At 41.3% G+C, this 19,762-nt stretch overlaps 1 protein-coding gene across 1 annotated transcript in view; it reads left to right on the top strand.

The window, feature by feature from the left end:
* The first annotated feature begins 2,635 nt into the window (after positions 1–2,635).
* LOC105449307 overlaps positions 2,636–19,762 on the top strand; it is a 58,611-nt gene continuing 41,484 nt past the window's right edge. The window contains exon 1 of the mRNA XM_011688445.1: positions 2,636–3,152. Within this exon, the coding sequence (XP_011686747.1) occupies positions 3,039–3,152 (114 nt within the window). The 5' untranslated portion in view covers positions 2,636–3,038. The remainder of the gene's footprint in view (positions 3,153–19,762) is intronic.

Raw genomic sequence — 19,762 nt, 5'->3', positions numbered from 1 at the left:
AATTTTAAAACGAATTTCAAAGAGCAAATAGCAAAAGTTAAAAAACACGATGTATGAATATGGCAATTTTTTGCAAATTAATGATTTTAGAGAAAATATTTTTTACATTTTGGCGTGAAAAGTGAAAAATTAATTAATCAAGTATTTATAAAAAAAATCTTGTTGGCTTATCATTCATGTCTGCCAATTGCTGATAAATGGAAATCTCATCGGTCTCAATGTCAGCCTTCAATGTGTGTATATATATATATATATATATATATATATATATATATACACATCGATCATATTTATATCAATAGAATTCAGAAATCATAAAAAAATATATTTTTATATTTTATTTGCACGCTATTTTTACAATGTATTTAATATCGAAGAGCGACATAAAACAATCTAAATAAACTAAGCGCGAAATGTAAAATATATTGATAAAATCCTTTTAGTTCATTTGCTCATATATATAAAACTTTAAATTCTCGCACAATTCAATTGGACGCGTTTATTTAATGTTTTGCGATTTCCAGCGATCGCGGAGAATTTTCAAGCATTGACAAGCTTTCGGCGACGTGAGGCGTCGCGATTACCGGCGACAACATTGGTCGCGGCTTTGCGAGACGGTCGAACGTGGCGCCACAATTCCCGTGGCTGAACAACGCGGAACGCGCGGTCGTCGGTCGGTGTTCCGCGTTCCTTCGGTCAAAGTCGGCCGCTCCGCCGCCGACCGGACCATCATGGCCGCCGAGCGTTCGTGCCGTTCGTACGTACTGCTTGTGCGCGTAATTTCGTCCCCTTCCACGGCAGGCCAGCCGGTATCGCGTGCTTGCTCACACCGCGGCCGTGTACACATACGCGACAGGTTCGCCCACCGCGTGTGCGTCGAATCAGGGATGCGACGAAGATGATGATCTCGACGGTGCGCGATCTTGATTTTTACATAAATTTCACAGACGCGGCAACGATACCTACGAGCGTGAATTATTTTCTCACTTCTCGCGAGACGCTCTTTATAAGAATCTTATTAAAGAGCGATGTATATCTCGATGCACCGTTGCGCAAATTAACTTCCATCATTTCTACCCTAAAAATCTTTAAATGTATTCCAATTTAATTTGATTTTGATACTCGCTCTCTCTCGCATCTCTCGTGGAAGATACGAAAGAAATGCTCGATTAAAAAAAAAAAACTATAATCGTTCTCTATATAGACAATTCAGCGTGTACATTAAGGTGCCATTCAGTCAGCTGGCTTGAACACGCCCATTATTTTTAATTGTTTACAGATTCAACGAGACATTTTGTAAACACCAGATTCTCGCGCTCGGCACCCGCCCCTGCGGTCTCTCGCACGGGATACGCAACACACAGAACAGACGCACACAGGGCAAGGCCGGATACGAGTAAACGCCGTGCGACGCGGCGCGGCGCGGCGGCGCCAGTCCCGCTTGCTCGCTCGCGCGCGCGCAGCGCCCTCGCGCACGTAACACCCATGTACGCGCGTGCGTTTCACGTTCCGCGATTCGCGTATCGCCACTGTATCCCCGAAAAAGATGGCCGCCACGAAAGCGTACGGTGGTGATGTTGACGTTGTCGTTCGCACCGAGGTCGCGTCACGTCCTCGCGCAGCGTGAAGATAGCCGTGCGTGCCGTGCGTACGTCCGCGTGCGCCGTGTGGACCGTGCCGTCGTGCATCGAGCATCGTCGCGGGCGACGAACGGACTAGAGGAGAGAGTGAGCGAGAACGAGAGACACAGCGAAGGTGGTGGCCCCGTTGATCCCGTCAAGTGCCGTCAAGATTTCGTGCGACTGCTGCACCGAGTGTCCCATCCCCGTCGGCGTTCCCCGACGACGGTCGGCAGCGGAACGGTCGAGGAAAAACGTGCGGGCGCGAGAGAGAAAGAAAGAGAGAGCTGGTGACGGAGCGAGTGAGAAAGGACGAAGGCAGGACAGACAGCTAGCTAGAGGGAGAGAGAGAGACAGACAGAGATAACGAGTGTTCCGAAACTCGTATACGTGCCCCGTCGCGGCGAGTGAGAACGTGAGCTCGGAAACATCGGGCGCACGTTTACGTGAAGAAGTGAAAGAGAGAGAGTGAGAGAGCGTGAGCGGGATCACGGCTACTCGGAGCTTCCTCGAGAAGGATTAAAACCAGCGAGCGAAGGAAGGAAGCGGCGTGACGAGTATCGGCAGGGGATCGTCGTCGCCGGGCCGCTGGCGCGTGGAGAGAAAAAATCCCGGCGAGAGCGAGAAGCTGAAGGAACGAGAACGAGTGCGCGGGAGGGTAGGAGGAGGACGGTGAAGGAAGGATACGCGTATACACATCGGAGTGTGTGTGCTTTACGTTGCGCTTCGAGCTCTCCAGCCGAGTCATCGTGTGATCGCCGCGGGTGGTGCGTGGTGATTTCCCCGCGAGTGAAGCAAATGCGTGCGCGTCGTACGCGAGCTACGAGGCCGCCAACGAAGTGCGTCGTCGTCGCGTCACCGTGCCATCTCGCCGCCGCGCCAGCCGCACCGAGCAGCCGTCGCAGCCGCTGCCAGCGTTGCAGCCGCACGCTTTTACGCGCGATCCGAGCCCCAGTGTCAACCGAGGGACGGCCATATTAATCCTCCACCGCCACCACCACCACCGCCGCCGTCGTCGTCGTCGTCGTCGTCGTCGCCGTCGTCGCTGGAGTACTACGCTTCCTGGTGCGCCTCTCGGAGCCTCGTGACAAGTTAATCCGGCGAGTGTTTTTCTTCCCCCGGCTCTCCCCTCCCCCTTCCCTTTTCCCATACCGCCGCCTGTCTCCTGCCATCGCTCGGGGGTGCCCGTGTACGTGCGTGCGTGCGCGTGTGTGTGTGCCGCGAGATCGCGAGAGTCCCCCCCGGGTCGTCTCTCTCTCCCTCGAAAGAGCTTCGGTTTTCTCGGGGTTATTCTCTTTCCTCCGCCCCTCTGCTACAATCACCGTCGCCGGATGACGGCGCGTGTACGTGGTGCGTGCGGCACGGTACCTGTGTGTACGACGAGCGGCATAGTCGACGAGGTGCGTCCCGTGCCGCCTGATGTCTACGCATCGTCTTCGTCGCACAGAGACAGCACAGCGGCTCGCCACCCCCGTGTCTACCCCTACCTCCGGCAGCAATACCACCCTTCCTAGGCCCTATGGTAGCCACACGGTGAGTAGTAACCACCCTGCACCACATATACACATTTCCCAACGCTCGCGCTGCGCGCCGCCGCTGCCGCCGCCACCGTCGCCGCTGTCGCCGAAGACGACGATGGTGATCCTTCGCCGCGACCCGGGCAACGCGAGCGTTTCGATGCGTAACCTCTCTTTTTCTCTCATGCGCCGAGCGTACCGCGAGTGTACAGTGGTATGCGCGGCACACCGTTTTGACGCCGTAGCTGCGTGCGTCGAGGTGACGCGATGTCTCTTTAACCCTATTTATGGATGCACGGAGCCAGCGCTCGTGTCCGCGTTGATTAAGCGCGTCTCTCGCCTACCGAGTCCCCAGGGTACGTAATCTCCTCCCGTTTACCTGCACGTTCACGAGCACGCGGACGTTAGCGTTTCCCCTCGTCGGGACTGGCGTATCGAAGTGTTCCGTATGCGCGAGATGCGACCTCTTTCCTTATAACGTCTACAGATATGCGGTGCGGCGTTGTTGCTGCCTGCCTCATATGTTGATACGCGTCTCGCACACGTGATGCAATCTCTCCCCCGGTATTTATAGATACTCGCCGCGGTTTACACGTGTTACCGTGTTGATAAGATAATTTAAGATCCCGGAGAGAGTAACGTGTCACGAATGATGTTGATTAGACGTATTGAGATTTCGGTCAACACGGTCGCGGATCCCGTACAGGAGATAGACAGAGCCCGGGGCATTCCTGTGGCTCGTTCCTGTTGATTATGCATATTGAGACGTCTGTCGCGATGTAATCTCTACCTTCTTCGCGCGTCCACGCGGAGCCAGGCCTTCGCGTTTGTCAATGTTGATTAGACATATTGAGATGTCACGAGCGTGTAACCTCCCGCCGACATATTCATGCTTCATGCGGAATAAGACTCGCGTTTAGAACAATGTTGATTGGATATATTGAGGCCTTCGTCCGCGCGGCGTTAACCTCTTGTGCATCCATAAATACGCGGAATAACACTCGCCAATCTTGTCAATGCTAATGCCAACGTTGTGCGTTTGTGCGTTCAGTCGACGCAACCTTTTCAAACTCAGTGAGTTATGCCTCGCTTTAGACCTCACTTTTTTTTTTTACCCGAGAGCATGAGGGAAGAAGCTCTTAACATTTGTCACGCCTGGACATTTCACAAATTTTTTTTTTTCTTTATTTGTGTCTTATTCTACTCTATTGCTTCGAGAAACAATGCATTTCGTTGCATTAGTAATTAAATGTAAAATTTATAGAATTAATAATTAGATGTAAAATTGATGTAAAGATAGAATTAGCCTTTCATCACGTTCGCTCTTATAGGCTTGCCTTTACCGGAATATTAAGACAGAACTGTGCAGGTGCAATATATACGTTGCTATTATTTTATTTATAAGAAAATTGTTTTATGAAATCCTACTGATTATTTTTTCTATAGATTTATTATTTCATTTTTTTTATTTTGTCACAACTATATCTTACGTGAGTCACATTTGTCACACCGGTCACAGATGTCATTTCTGTCACGTGTTTTCTAAGGACTTGACGATTCCGCTGTAAAGATAAAAGGCTGTGTATGATGTTTACTCAGATGATGCGAGTGAATATATCATTGGATTCGAAAAATTATTTAGTATCGCGATACGTAAAGGTGCCTTTTATTCAGTAAGTTGGATGTGCGCGATTCAACGTATCAAAGGAATATATTAGATCGTCGATACATCTCGAGTTCGCGTTTTCGTATGCGGGATATCTTAGAAAAGATTCTGCACACTCTGCGAGAATTTATTCTCAAAGGAATTGATCTTCCTCTATCAAGTCCTTGTCTGACGCTTGCAAATTTTTAATTCTACATTCAAATTATTTAAAAATATAGTCTCTGGAAGTAAAACTCACGGAGCTCTCGTCGAGAGAATTCGAGAATCTATAAATCAAAGGAATTTCCAATATCAAAGGAATATTTTAAGCCATAAATTTAACCATACGACTAATATTTTCATAATTTTTTTTTCATCTATTTTAATCGCATTCTCAGTTTTATATAGTACCTAAATACAAATATTGTAATTGGAAAAGAGAGAGGAATTTCAATGTTCGAAACGGATTTTTACTTTTAATTATCAAATTACATTTCTTTTTTTTTTTTTAATATAGTAAGACTTTCTAATAGATTATAGAGACCGTCGATAAGATGTTACACATTTTTTTATCGGATATCCCGTATGCGGATTTGTATATAATAAGTGTCATATTAGTCAAGGAGTAAACGCCTTGGATCAAGATCATGCGATACATTTCGTAAACACGTCATGTCATCAGTTGTTCTCGTGTTCGCCCACGCATGTTTTCCTTTTTTTTTTCTCATTTTTGTTTTTTTGCGAACGCATAGGAGAGATTGCTCGACGATTAATCATTCCCCCTTCCGACACCCCGGCCTTTTTAATACAGCGTGCGTCCCACTGCACCATTTGCCCTTTTACTTTAATTCACGGTGACGAGGGTACGCTCCCTCTTAGCGCCATTGTTTTTGACTTCGTGTAATATATATTTTGCCGCGCCGGCGTATGTAAACTTTATAATTAAATGTATAATTATCAGGAAGTGATACGCGTATAAGCGCAATGCACGTGTCGATATAAATATCGGAACTTGCCGCGGCGAGGCACGGCTTAAAAAAGTCCGCTATTAAAATATGCGCTCTCTTTAAATCCCGCCCCTTCCCCGAGTCCCTTCTTTATTAAGCTTTCTTACACTAAATGCAATTTTATCGGGAGGGTATATACGGCTCTTTTAATGCCACGAATTATTCTGTCGAGAAAAGAAAAAAGCCATGGAATGGAAAGGACGATATACCTATACGTGTGTAAGAGAACGAAGGAGACTTTTTTTTTTTATTTGTCGCGAGTGTGGCATTAACTATTTCCACCACGTACCGCGTGCATTTTAATCCCAGACTGCGCCGCCCTGGCAATTAGGAAGAATTACTCGGGAACTGGCGTTCCGCTGTAAATACCTGCAGCATCGCGTTGTTTTAATACAGCGGGAGGGAGGGGGAGAGATACGCGGCGGCGGCGGCGGCGGCGGCGCGGAGTGGCGGAAATAAAACGCGTGTGGTATTAATTTATTGAAACGTGATGTGCTATTGATTCCGTTATTGTCGCCAGTCATTGCGCGCGACGCACGATTGTTCCGGGTAGATGAATGCGCGCGAGGCGATTATGTTTTTAGCGCGAAGAAAAAAACATAAGCGAATTGAAAATGCCGTGTTTACACGCTTTTGTAAAATCCCTCGTCGCACGTTCGTCAGGCAAGCACAGTGAAAATAAAAGAGTAATTTTGGATCATCGATAGAAAGAAAGGATTTATCTCTTTTTTCTTTCTTTTTTTTTTTAGTCTTTCGCTTAAAAGAATAAACTAGCACAACATAAACGTACGAGAAAGCAGTTTTTTTTCTGTGTGAAGCGTAAAGTCACAAAGCAAAGGATGATTCCTTTAGCTCCCGCAGAATTCTAGTTAGGTGATTAACTGGCTTTCTTTCTCGAATCAGCAATTCAATTAAGCACTATCGAAATTTAAAAGATTCGCGATTGCGAAGCACCGCATTATTACGCTATCAATTGAAATGAACTGATAAATTAATCATACGGCAGTCATATTTATGACTAAAACATGAGGATATATTAAAACGAAACTGCGCGCGGCCGGTTGAATTCATGCCGGGCGAATATAGCAACGCTTCAAGGCAATATAATATTCAGACTGAGAGTAATTATTGGCATCGGAGATTAAGCGGCATTAATAGAACGGCGGTGGCAAAGCCGCGCATTGTTTCTGTATCCCTAATTACGTCATACGACCTGCATCGGGGTCATGTACCGCAATCGAGACGCTTTCCGGAATACAGGAATGCCGATTCCTCCGAACCCCAGTGTCTCTTCGCGTCGTGAGCGCGGACTGTACAATGCGAGAATCGCCATATTACTGATTGTGAGATATGTTTAGTTACTTTCTGCATTTTGCCCCTTTCATCGTTGTTCTCCGTTCTTTTCCGAAAAATATATCTTGCTTCAAGTACGAAATAAAACGCGAAGCGAGAAAAAACGAACTGGTCCAATTTCTCGAATTTCGTGAGAAGTGGCGTCGTAAAATAAAAAGGAGGCCTCGTAAAATAAAAAAAGAGGAAGCCTCGTAAAAAGTATATGCTACAGAATGCGCCCGGCTATCGATGAAAATTGTATACAGCCCCTGACTGTCGTGAAACTTGAAGTAGATTTTTGATAGAAAAAGTAGTTTCTAAACGTAGGTATATCCCCCAGAGACAATCAAGTAAGGACAGAAGTAATTCAATTCGCGATTCAGTTCACGCTGTTCTGTGTCACGCATTTGTATACATGGGAGTAAGTTCCACAGTTAAAATAGCTTATGCAATTGAGCGAAAACAACGTCGAGGATTATGCAGATCATCGTGGATTATTGCTTTGGATTTATCGGAAATTGCGAAGGGCTAAATATAAATACTGATATCGATATTTTATTACGATAGTGGATTGTTTTTACGAGAACACGTGATCTCTTTTTCTCTCTCTCATTTACTAGTATTACTGACTGATAATCGAAGAAAATTAATGGATAAATCCAGCCTGTAAACTTCGACTGCTCTTTATCTTATCATAACGCTTATAATCTCGTCGTACGATAATAGCATTATTCCAATGATATGCAGTTGCAACAATAACTTGCGAGCTTTCCTACGGAATTAGAATTCGCGAGGGTAATGTTGCTATATACGTAACGCTATATGTTTGCGATGTTTAAAGTTTGAGTTTAAAGTTAAACTGCTGAAGAGACTGAAGTTAAGTGAATTCTAATTAATTCTGTCTCTTCCTGGTCTCTTGTCTTCAAACACAGAGGGTAGACAAAAGAAAATAGAGGAAGAAAATTCAATTTGTACTCTCGGAAAACGTCAATTATTATATTCATTGCATAACATAATTCATTAACTGATACAATTTGTTTTAACGTTGTGTTATAACATTCTGTTTGCATCCGATAAATATTCATCCTAAATGTCCACATTATCAGATGCGATTTTATGTTAATTTCAACATCTGTCAAATAATAATTGTGCATTATACAGTAATAACATAGTAGCGAGCGAGCATAATATTTCCATACGATATTTCCATAACATTCTAAATGTGAGTTTCACGATGGTTCGTGATGGAAACTGATATATATATATATATATATATATATATATATATATTTGCAGGGGCAAACTATTTTGTGCAACAATGTTTATAAATGCAATAATTTTGCAACAGAACGTTGCGTAAATGCGTCGGATCCGATGTGGTAAGCGCGAGAGAGCTGCTTCGAAATATCTCCTGGAAAGAATTCCCGCAATTAAAACTGTGGCTACACCCCGGCGAGCGTGTGTGATTCACGATGGGAGGAATTTTATTATTCTCAACGTGGGCGGATAGAAAAGCCATTTTACGGGATTTTCGTTTTATTAACTCGGACCAATATAAAGTGTCAACGACACTTTATAATACAGCGAAGTTCGAGTACATTTACCGTCCACTAGTGGTGCGTGTAAATCTATTTTTATACCTTTCGCGAAACGACATGATCCTGGCCAGAGATCTACCGTAGGAATCTAGAAGCCCAGAAATTATCGTACTTAATAATGTGAGACAACCGCGAAAAGTTATTTCATATTAACTTAGGAATTTAGAAGCTCAGAAATTATCATATTAACGTAGGAAGCTTAGAAATTCATACTTAATAATGGGAAATAACCGCGAAAGGTTAATTCATATTAACCTATGTCTTTTTTTGGACAATAATAAATTGATAATAAATTGAAATCGAATAATAAATCGCTTGGCAACTCATTAGTAATTTATGATTTTCTAAATTACCGTAAATGTATTTCGATACGTGACGATTTTTACTTTTCCGGACATTCGATTCGAATATTCGATATAATTATATACGATTTTATTTTACCTCTGCCAATTCACTTCATTCATTTTCATTTTGAAATTAAATGAGTATCATGAAGCTTCTTCTAAACCAATCATATTATTACGATATTTCATCAGCGGGAAACAATTTAACAATAAGTTAATTTCGTCGTTCGTCAGTTGTTGAATTTGCTTTATGTTGGAATCGAGTGGCTCATTTCGGGAAACTTTTAGCTGGAAAATTTAATGCTTGTTTATTAGCCGACGAGCGCGCGCGTGTAACATCATTGAACGATTACATAACGCATCTTGCTCATCACGTTAGTCATAGGTTTACACAAAAACCGTTAATGGACTTTCCGAGCTCGGCCTCCGTCGAATGCACGTAACGCGTTAAAATAGTACTTTATCACTTTCCATTAGAAAAGTTATTAACCCGGGAATAGTGGCGCGATTTTTCACGACGTGAACGAGCGGTATAATCGATCACCCCGAGATTCAAATTCGTTTTGCACCTCCTCTTCCAAAGGCTCAGACCATCATGTTTTTAATGCTTAATGCATGTTATTATTTCAGAATAATAGATATTTGATGAATATTTGCTTATTATCATATATATAGTATATAATTCTAAACATTTTATAAAATTTTTTGCTAAATAAGAAGCAACTATTCTTTTATTTTCAGTCATAAATATATTAGAGAGAGAGAGAGAGAGAGAGAGAGAGAGAAAGAGACTATTTTATTAAATTCTATCTATTTCTATTTTAAAACGTCCCAATTTATGCTAAGAATAATTCTCGTTTTTGTTACCTTTTTTGTTATTCTCGATCCAATTCGTAATTTTGATCGAATTTTCGAACACTTCTTAAAATACATATAACCTTGGTTAACACGGTTCGAAAGGATGAAATAATGCACATTTACGATGAAATATTTTTCCAGAGAAATTAAATTACGTATTTGACGATTAAACATCTGCACGTTCGACACGTTGTTTACTTTCCACAATTTCGTCGCATGTACTGGTTTCTTACGGTTCACGTACTTGGCGCTTCTCTTCGCTTCGTGCCAGCAGCTCGAGAATCTTCAACAGAAGTTGTCTTCTGTTGCTTAGTAACACAATGCAGCTCATGATTCCACCTATGTCACACTGCGGAATGTACTCGCGTTAAAGTGCATGCGACATGAACTGTACGAGTACATTCTGTAGTTTAACTGTTCGCGATATAATTAGCTTGTTAAAAGAGAATACGGAGAAGGCTAAGAGACAGATAATTTCCATTTATCATTTGCGAATAACGTCGCGTTACTTTGGACACAAGCGACTGACAGCTTGCCATTATTTATTCCATTAATCTGCAAGAAATCCTTCATTTTCAGTGGCTTACCAGAGGTCTTGCCAGAGCTGTATATCTCTCATCTCGACATTTTTGCTAACAAAAAATTTACTTCAAATTAAATAAAAATGGCGTTGTTAGGTGTTTATTTTTCGCAATTTGAGTCACTATATAAGAAATACACTCTGTAAGAAATTACGAAGAAAAATTTTTTTCTTTAGGCAACAAATGATATAATGATGCGTACCATTTTATACTGTAAAAACTTCATAATTGTAGAAATATTTGAATACCGTTCGCGATACTAGAGTTGTGAACCACTGCTTTCAGAGGGATGTTTCTCGAGCGCGTTTCTTAGCAATAGCATGGGATACGCGATTAGTTACACGAGGCGTTCTCGCATGCGGCCGCACCGGCTTCGTAAATACGGTTCTTGTTAGACCAGTCGTGTGTATATCGCACACACGTATCGCGATACGCACGATACCGTGTGCATACGTTAGTTGGCAAAGGCAAGTAGTGAGATGAGAAACAGTGAGAAAGGGAGAGGGAGAGAAAAAGGAAAGAGAGAGAGAGGGGGGGGGGGGAATAGACGACCGTCGTTATCTCGTCTGGACGAATGACATCCGACTCTCTCGCAAATCCCCTTATCTAAGAACGAGATGAATTTTCGTGCTTCGAAAATGTTTACGTGTTATTAATAAGAAGGTAGGTTTACGTCATCGTTCGGAGAACTTTGAATGAACTTAATCTCTTTCTCTCTTTCTCTTCCTCCCTCTCTCTCTCTCTTTCTCTCTCTGGTTTTTCTACCGCGTATTTTAACCTGTGACACAATATTCGCATTTATTTCGCGCGAAATCCGAGTCGAGGAAGTTAAAGCGAACGGAAATTCTGTTATGAAAAAATTATACCAATATTTTTTAAGCTACTGGTGCAAGCGATAAATGCGAGGAACGACAATAACGTTATTTCACGCGCGCACACGCACACACACATACAGACACACACACACCTGCCTATTGAGACTTTCTCGCGGAAAGGAAAACGTCGATATGATAAAAGAGTTTCTACTCGATCAATCTTCGATCTTGGGGTCCCACGGGAATCTTCGACAGCCGCTGATGTACTTCTTCCCAAGTATGCAGTTCCACTCAGAAGATTCATCCGCCGGAAGTTTCCGCGCACATAAGTAACAGACTTTTCGTGCTCGGAAATACCAGACGGTATTTCACGAGGTGTCTAGAAAGTATATACAATAAGACGTGATTCTTTATGTAATTTGTTTTTTTTCTCATAACCGGTTCTTTCAGGCTTGGTCAGTTCTATTCGCTGTTTGTATTCTATCATTCTATACATAATATTTTACTATTCTTTTTGTATCTGTATTATTGTAAATAAAGAGAAAAAGAGAGAAAGAGAAAGATAGAAATTCTCTCTGGAAAGAGAGAGGATAAAGTTATCGCTTGAATAACTTTATCCGACAGTCAATTAAAGGGGAAGAAATCAGGCGTTAGGAAATGAAATTAAAGCCCTGATTAGTAAACTATCGAGTATTGCTGCGCAGAAGAAGTTCGGGATAAGCTCCAAAATTACCAACGTAAAGTGAAAGGATTAATCAGGATTGCCGGGTCGTGCTCCGGAAGTTTCACTAAATTTCCGAGTTCCTGGAGAAAACAGGACCCTCCTTTCCCGTAGATTTAATCAGATATGATATCGTTTTAATCTCACTGTTCGGCGTGGAAATTGTCGACGCAATTTAATTAGTAAAATGTCGCGCGCCGCGCGTGCTTTGTATTGAACCGCCGATATATAGAACACGTATAAAATGTTTGGCATTGACATTCGTGCTCGTCGACGTTTCTCACCAGGAATCGTTCTGCATGCTGGAGGCGTGTACGTGACATGTCTGCGACGTAGTCAGCAAAAGATGACTTCTTTATTGCGCGAAAAAGCCGCGAGCGCGAACGTGGCAATTCGCGAACCGCAACTGTTTTTCAAGAGAATATTTTCGAAGAAAAACATCGTATTCATAATTATTTTCGTTGAAAAACAGCGCGTGCTTTGTTTTTTTTTCTTACTCCGTTTTATCTACTTGAATAGATGTAACGTTTTCGTGCGAGATATACTAATCCTCTATTGGGACAGTGACTTCATTTTAACGCGATTCATTCTCGCGGGATATATTACGAGCGTTTGCGAGTTTTTATCAGAAAGGTATATATTTAGTTATGGATTTTACGCAACACTTTTACGCCTCGTGTGTGATATTACGCAAAAATAAAAAGATCGAAAAAAAGTGGATGTTTGAAATGTCAAACTTTATTTAAAAAGAGCTATAATATGCATTTATTTGGTTCGTTCGGCAGCAATACGTGGGTATACATGTTTGTTGCGCTAAAGGCAATGCGCGTTGCGATAGAGAATTTAAAAAAATGTCACTGACTGGGATTTTGAATTAAAAAATTACACACATTTTTCACAGTTGCGTATAGAGTATAGGTATATGTTTGCGTTTCCAAATACAATCCCATAATATTGCAGATTTTGGACATTTCATATTCATGTATATACGAGATGCAAAAAAATAGTTTCTTTCCGCAGTTGAATAAAATATATTTGCACGTTCCAAAATACGATCTCGTCATCTTACAGATCTATAAGTACATTACATTCGTGCGCATATACACGAGATGCGGGAAATAGTTATCGTTTTTTATTCGCAAATCGAATTTCCGGTCAGCGGGCGGCTAGAGGTCGGGTAGCTCCGAATACTTTCTGACTGATATCGCGAGTCTCCTATCTCGTATGGTATAAGCACAAGTGAAAATAAGATCGTGAACTTACAGGTCGGAAGGTCGTACATATCGATTTCTATGGAAGCGAGAGTTTCGCACAGTCGTAACGCTGTTTTTTTCCCTCGTAAATAGAATTTTGTTCCAACGCGCGCGCGCGCGCGCGGAAATCACGTTTTGGGACGAATTTCTAACGACGCTCATAAAATCACCGAAGTTACACAAAGGACGTATCTATACGAGCGAGGGTGGGAGGAGGGGAAGAGGGGATGGGGAAATAAAATTCCCGTAAGACATGCTCTCGATAAATTGACATGGCATTTCCGAACGTACGGGCGCGCGAAAGATCGCGGATGCTTCTCGGTCTGATTACTTCCGACAGAACTGCTTCTCTTCGCGCATTTTTACCCCCCTCCCCCCCTCTCGTGATTTTTCATCGACTCCGCACGCCGACGCCGATTTCATTTATTTTTCAATCTTGTTTCGTCGACGCGCTCGTTTCACGAGCGCTTTACGGCGACCCCCTTCCCGTCCCGCGCGCGCGGCTTCTTGGGCGGAAACGCAATTTTATTTTCATACAGATACCCTTTTCCTCCATTAAGTTATTTACGTAGCTGTATATAAATGTAATTTTGACCCGGACAAATTGAAACAAAGTGCCGTGTTTAACCTTGAATTACTATTCGTCAGGAGTGCATTTTTCACGCTTGATAAAAAGGGACGAACTTTAAATCACGCTTCACTTCGTTTAACTTCCTCTATCCGTGCGTTTCGGTGTAGCCAATTCACTTTTGATAGCTTAATTTTTTTGTCAGTATCTTTTAATTGCTTAATAACAACTTTTAAATATTTAATACAATTACCGCGAGATTGATACTTGTCTAAACTAACGAATATTTAATGTCAGACATTTAATTTTTTTTTCATTGTAATTAATGTTACCAATAATCGTCGTCATTTGATGCTCTGCATAATTTGCGCAAAGCCGGAACGTTGCGCATACAAACGCATCGTATCCGATCCACGTAAATGATTGTGCATTTTGAAAATGTTCTGCGTTATTAACTGCGCGGACGCGATCAAATTTTCAATAAAGTTACACAGTGGCCCCCGAAAATGGCTGAGCGGAAAGCCATTTTCGTTACGAAGCGATTCGGGGTAAACAAAATATTTCTCCTATTTCCCGGGGGCGAGCTTTCGAAATCATAAATTCTCCGGCAAGACAAGAGACCTGATCGGTAGCGCTATCCAGGTCCGGTAATTGCATTTTTACTCGTCTGCAGGAATCTTTTCTCCTCTCTCTCTTTCGAGGTATCCACACACGACATCGCGTATATAAGTGCACACGTAGACACACGGATATACGCGCGTACAGACACGCAGAATCCGTAAGATATAACCATTCCTTTATTGCTTCAATAAGAAGTACAAAGAACAAAAGAAGCGAGACGCGGTATATTCGACCCAATATTCGCCAGACAATAATTTCGTATAAGATTAATATTTTTGTGAAGTAATATTTTACAGTGGAATAATAATTATTAATACTTATCGAGTAATAGGAACTTTTTTTTTCTTTTACAAATAAAATCTGCGATGCGACGCGTTCCTCTCCGGGCGTTAATTCGCATAATTCTCGGGATAATATTTTTTCCATGGTAAACCTGCTATCGATTTATCTTTAATCTTCGTATATTCGTTAACTCGAGAAGTGGCCTCTGTTCCAGAAACGGTAAGTGAAATATCACTGCCACGTGTTATTTCGTTAATTGAAATTCCATTACGGAGAGCACGGCGAGATTATTTTTTTAAAATATCATTTGCGATGTAACTTGTTTTTTTTAACGTGTTTTTTTTTGCGCATTTTGCTGTTTAAAAATCGCCGGACACAATTTAATTAATGAAACAACTCGCGTAGAGGTTTGCCAGTGAAGCAGACAGAAATACCTAATTTTCCAAATGTAATTCTAGGAATCAATTACATAAAGAGTCTATTTTTCAATTCTTCTATACGCTTCTCTCTTTTCGCTCGCTGGGAAATTGAATTTATCGAAATAAACGCCGCGCGGATATAATTTCTACTTGACAGTGTCTCAAGAGATCTCACAGACCTCGATTACGCACGGGGAAAAGATTTAATAATTCGTATCGCCGCGATACTTCTTCGAGAAAATTTGAAAAATCACACAATTAGGAACACCAGTCCGGTCGCTTTGTTTCGTCAGCTTTATCTCTTCCGCTTCATTTTCCTTCAATAGCCGCGACTCCTATACATCAGTTCTCTCCTTCCTTCGTGCAATTTTCTTATCGTACTTCTCTCCTTCGCGGACGATTCTATCTTCCTAGGTCTCTCCTTTGTTTTCGGAAGCCACGGTTTGGGATCGGTAACGCTGAAAAAAACATTTTAACGTCCCTACTTCTGTGAGGTAAAAAAAAATTTTTCCGGTTTTGCAAATCTTGGAAAGTTATAGAGAGGAGAGAGAGAGAGAGACAGCGTGAGGTTTCGTTATATCCGTCAAGTGATCGATTATGAAAGGAAGCATCGAACATCGATCAAGATTAAGATTGAATATCCCCAATAAGCGTCGCGGCGCCTATAAAGGGAAGCCGAATAGGAAATCGCGAAGCGGGGGTTAGGCGGGAGAGAGAAGAAGGCTGGTATATTAAAGTCCGGCCGTATTATTATCGTTCGAGTAACTCCCGGTCGGTTTTTATAAGATTTAACGAGGAAGAACGGCGCAGAAGCTTGAACTGGGCGGCGGCGGCGCGACGCAACGGGACATTTATTTCTTCGCCTGGCGCCTTTCAGTTCAGTTCAACGTGAACTTTTTCGATTTCAATTAAAAAGTTACCGCGATTTAACTTTTCGTCGCACGTCCCGGGCGGCGCGCGCGGCGGCTCGCTTTTGGGATTAAAAAATCCGAAGACATTTCCTCTCTCTTCCATTTCTCTGCCTCTCTCTCTCTCTCTCTCTCTCTCTCTCTATTCTCCCTCCCTTCGACTTAACCGCGCGCATCTCGAATTTTTCGGCGCACGCGGCGATTTTCGACGGTCCGCCGTTCATCGAATTTCGATAATGCAATTTTCGCGTATACAACATGTCTCAAAACGAAACGTTAACACTTTATTTTCAGAGTTTCGATATTGATCGAGTTTTGGTTCTCCTACAATTTTCTGGCAAAACGAAATACCGCGGTTATAATAAAGTAGAAATCCTCGGGAATTTATTGCGTTTTTTGTTTGTTTGTTTGAGAATTCACTGAATGTGGCTTCTCAAAAGTTCTAATGAATATCTTTTATACTCGAAATGATAATAAATTGAGTTGAAATCGAGACCGAATAAATGAGCTTTAATTTTAAAGAACCCATTATTATAATGAACAATAAAGATAGTGGAATGAAATGAGAATAAAGTACGGGTAATTACAACGCGCGCATAACGTAAAAAAATTCCGGTCACCGGCTGAAAGCAATCTGCGTCTCGAGAACAACTTTCTCGACGAAAAGAATGTTTGAGCAAACCTATATAACAAACTGATGATTGCTTTTCTTTCCGTGTCCTTTCTTCGTGCCTGTCGGAAAGGACGGGACATGTTCTCGCGCGCAGTTCTTTCAGTCGTTCTTGTCCCACGCTCGAACTACTATTTTTATTGGAAAGGAAAACATGGGACGTTTTGCGAGAGGGTAGGGCCAGAACCTCGTAGTTGTCAATTCTTAATTGAGCAGCCAGGTTCCACAGATGACTAATGTACACTTTTTAATTTAACAGAAAAACATACGCTAAATCCTTGTATTTTTCTTTATTTAAATGTAAGTTAAATAATTGATTATTTAATCAAACGGACAATATTAGTAGACAATTATTATATTTCACAACTTAGTTTAATTAAATTTTTATATTCACATATTATACCTAAAGAATTATAATATAAATTATTATTGAAAAATCAAACTTGAAGTTTTGCCTTTTTAATTTGGATTTACGAAAAATACACATGAGTAAATGTTTTGAGAAACTTTTGAAACTTATAAACTGTCGATTGTTTTCGTAAAGTTTTATACTTTTTACACATTGTTGTTGTACGTTACATAAGATGGGAGAGGAAAGAGATGAGAGAGAGAGAGAGAGAGAGAGAGAAAAGAAAGGGATTCGTTCAAAAGAGAAAGAGATTCGTTACAGCCGGTGATCGCTAAGAGATATTCGTAAATACAATACTCGAGAGATTTACGTGTATTCCAATGCTTTCTGCATCGGGCACACATTTTGGTTTAGATCTTGCTGAGTGAAATATGAAAGCACCGAATATTAATGGGGACACTCGCGGATAGTAGTTTCTGTACGAGCTAAGGAATATATATATGTATTCGAGCTGGAAGATCATGAGAGAATGTTTGCTTTTCGGTCTCTTAGCGTTTATTCGTGCAACCGACGTTACCGGAGCATTTCGAGTACCTCTAAGATAACATTTCACCGCAAGCCAGAGATATTAATTAATTTGCCTTCCAGTGGCAATATGGAGCAGAAGAAGAAACGCTTTCCTTTGGAGAAAAAAATCTACCAGTTTGAAAAGGTCATGAATCCGCCATTTTTTTTTTTTTTTTAATAAAATAATCGCGGAAACTGACAAGACCGTTATCATACCCAACACGCGAAAATATTTCATAATATAATAAAATAATGTGACCGGTTTTTAATTTATTTTTTATCGATACCGAGAGAGAACGTGTTTCGCGATAACCCAAGTTAAATTAAAGCGTATACCGCACTATTGACGCTGATAAATTAATTAGCTCTTATCGATCGCTCTCTCTCTCTCTCTCTCTCTCTCTCTCTCTCTCTCTCTCTCTCTTTCTCTCTCTCTCTCTAATAGAGAAATCCGAAAATATCATCGCATTTATCAAACTACGAGATAATTGCATTGTCTTAATCCAATCATTCGAAAGTGCAAAGGCGGCATATGACGTGACATTAGTTTTTCATAGTATTTTTAACTAGGATTCGTCAGGCAATGTGACAAGGTGTTCGTGTTCAAACACATAACTGAATTAATACGATATATATCGAGGAGGCCAAATCGCTGAGCGCGCGCGGACATTTGTGTGTGTGTGTGTAAAGTATCGCGAGTATAAAAATTATTTTAAAAGTACAAAATATTACAACTTTTTAGAGAAGATCACGTCCCACATCTCTCAATCATCTTTAATGTCGAGAATTTTTCAAGAGCTTCCCTTACTCGGTTATGAAAAGCATCATATATACGCGATGAGAACGGGGTGAGAAGGAAGTCGGAAATAACTGTTACACGTGAGGAAGTATCCAGCTATTCGAGCTATTTCCCTCCGACGGATCGTTTTTAAGATATTAAATCTCGATATTTGATATCTGCCTGTACAAGGCAGACAGCGAATTCTCCGCTATTCGATATTCAGACAGTGGATTACAAACAATTCGAAATACTCGGGTTTATATCGAGGTCAAGATAGGTTATCCACGAGCACGCGTGTTTGTTTTATGAATTTTTGATTTAACCAGCCAGCGCGTATGCCTCTTAACGGTTTGATTGTCCTGATTGCAATTTTATTAACGTCGCTGATATTTATTTTTATTTAGCCATTAATTCAATTTATTGTCTATTCCATCGTGCACGACGATGTTTTGTTACATGAACGCGAAAATTCTAAAAGTTTATTTTAAAACTTGTTACAGTAACATAAACATGTTGCTGTGATTTTCTACGGAATTTTCTGCCGTTATTTCTGACAAGAATTCGATCAAATGTACTTTTATTTATTATAAATGAATGTGTATATTTAATTAAAGAATTTTGCTTTTATTACATCAATAATATCAATAATCTAAAAAAACTTCGATATTGTGCCTTTTGAAAAAACAAATATTTGTAACACTTACAAACACGTGTACGCTTTCACAATTTTTTTTTATATCTTAGAATCTCTGATATTTTATTTTATTGTACATATATTTTATTATAGTCTACCTTTATTTTATAATTCTAATTGAAAGTGAAAAATGCTGCTAGAAGGTATGCGCGAATTGCATTTCCCCGGCGAATTGCAATTGCAATTCTTCTCTTTTAATAGTAATGGCTTCATGTTAGGATTACATTCTCATTTTGCACGAGGACTGGCACGAGCATTTTATTTTCTTGAGGGATTCTAACATACGTGTTCCGTATAGTCTCTCTCTTAATGAAAGTACACGATGTCGACGTGCGTGTGCGAGAGGAAGCCGTTTTTTTTCTTCTATCTCCGAGAGAGACCTACCCTACTACTCCTCCGCTTTTTTAATATTAGATAATCTCACGTATTTACGCGCTGCAGAGATGACAGGGTTAAAATGGTTTCTCGCTTGTTTCACGAACAGATTTTATTCGAGAGTCGTTTCAATTACGGCGATGAATAAGCGCGCGCGCCGACCGCCGTTCTTCACTTCTTCAAATGATATTCCGTCCTTCCGCCTCGCCCGTGAGACCGCCGTCACGGGGTATAGCTC

The sequence above is a fragment of the Wasmannia auropunctata genome, unplaced genomic scaffold (genome assembly GCF_000956235.1).
Source record: "Wasmannia auropunctata unplaced genomic scaffold, wasmannia.A_1.0 LD336076.1, whole genome shotgun sequence".
Classification (NCBI taxonomy): Eukaryota; Metazoa; Arthropoda; class Insecta; order Hymenoptera; family Formicidae; genus Wasmannia; species Wasmannia auropunctata.
The sequence above is the reverse complement of the archived record's forward strand: the minus strand, read 5'-3'. Positions and strand labels throughout refer to the sequence as shown.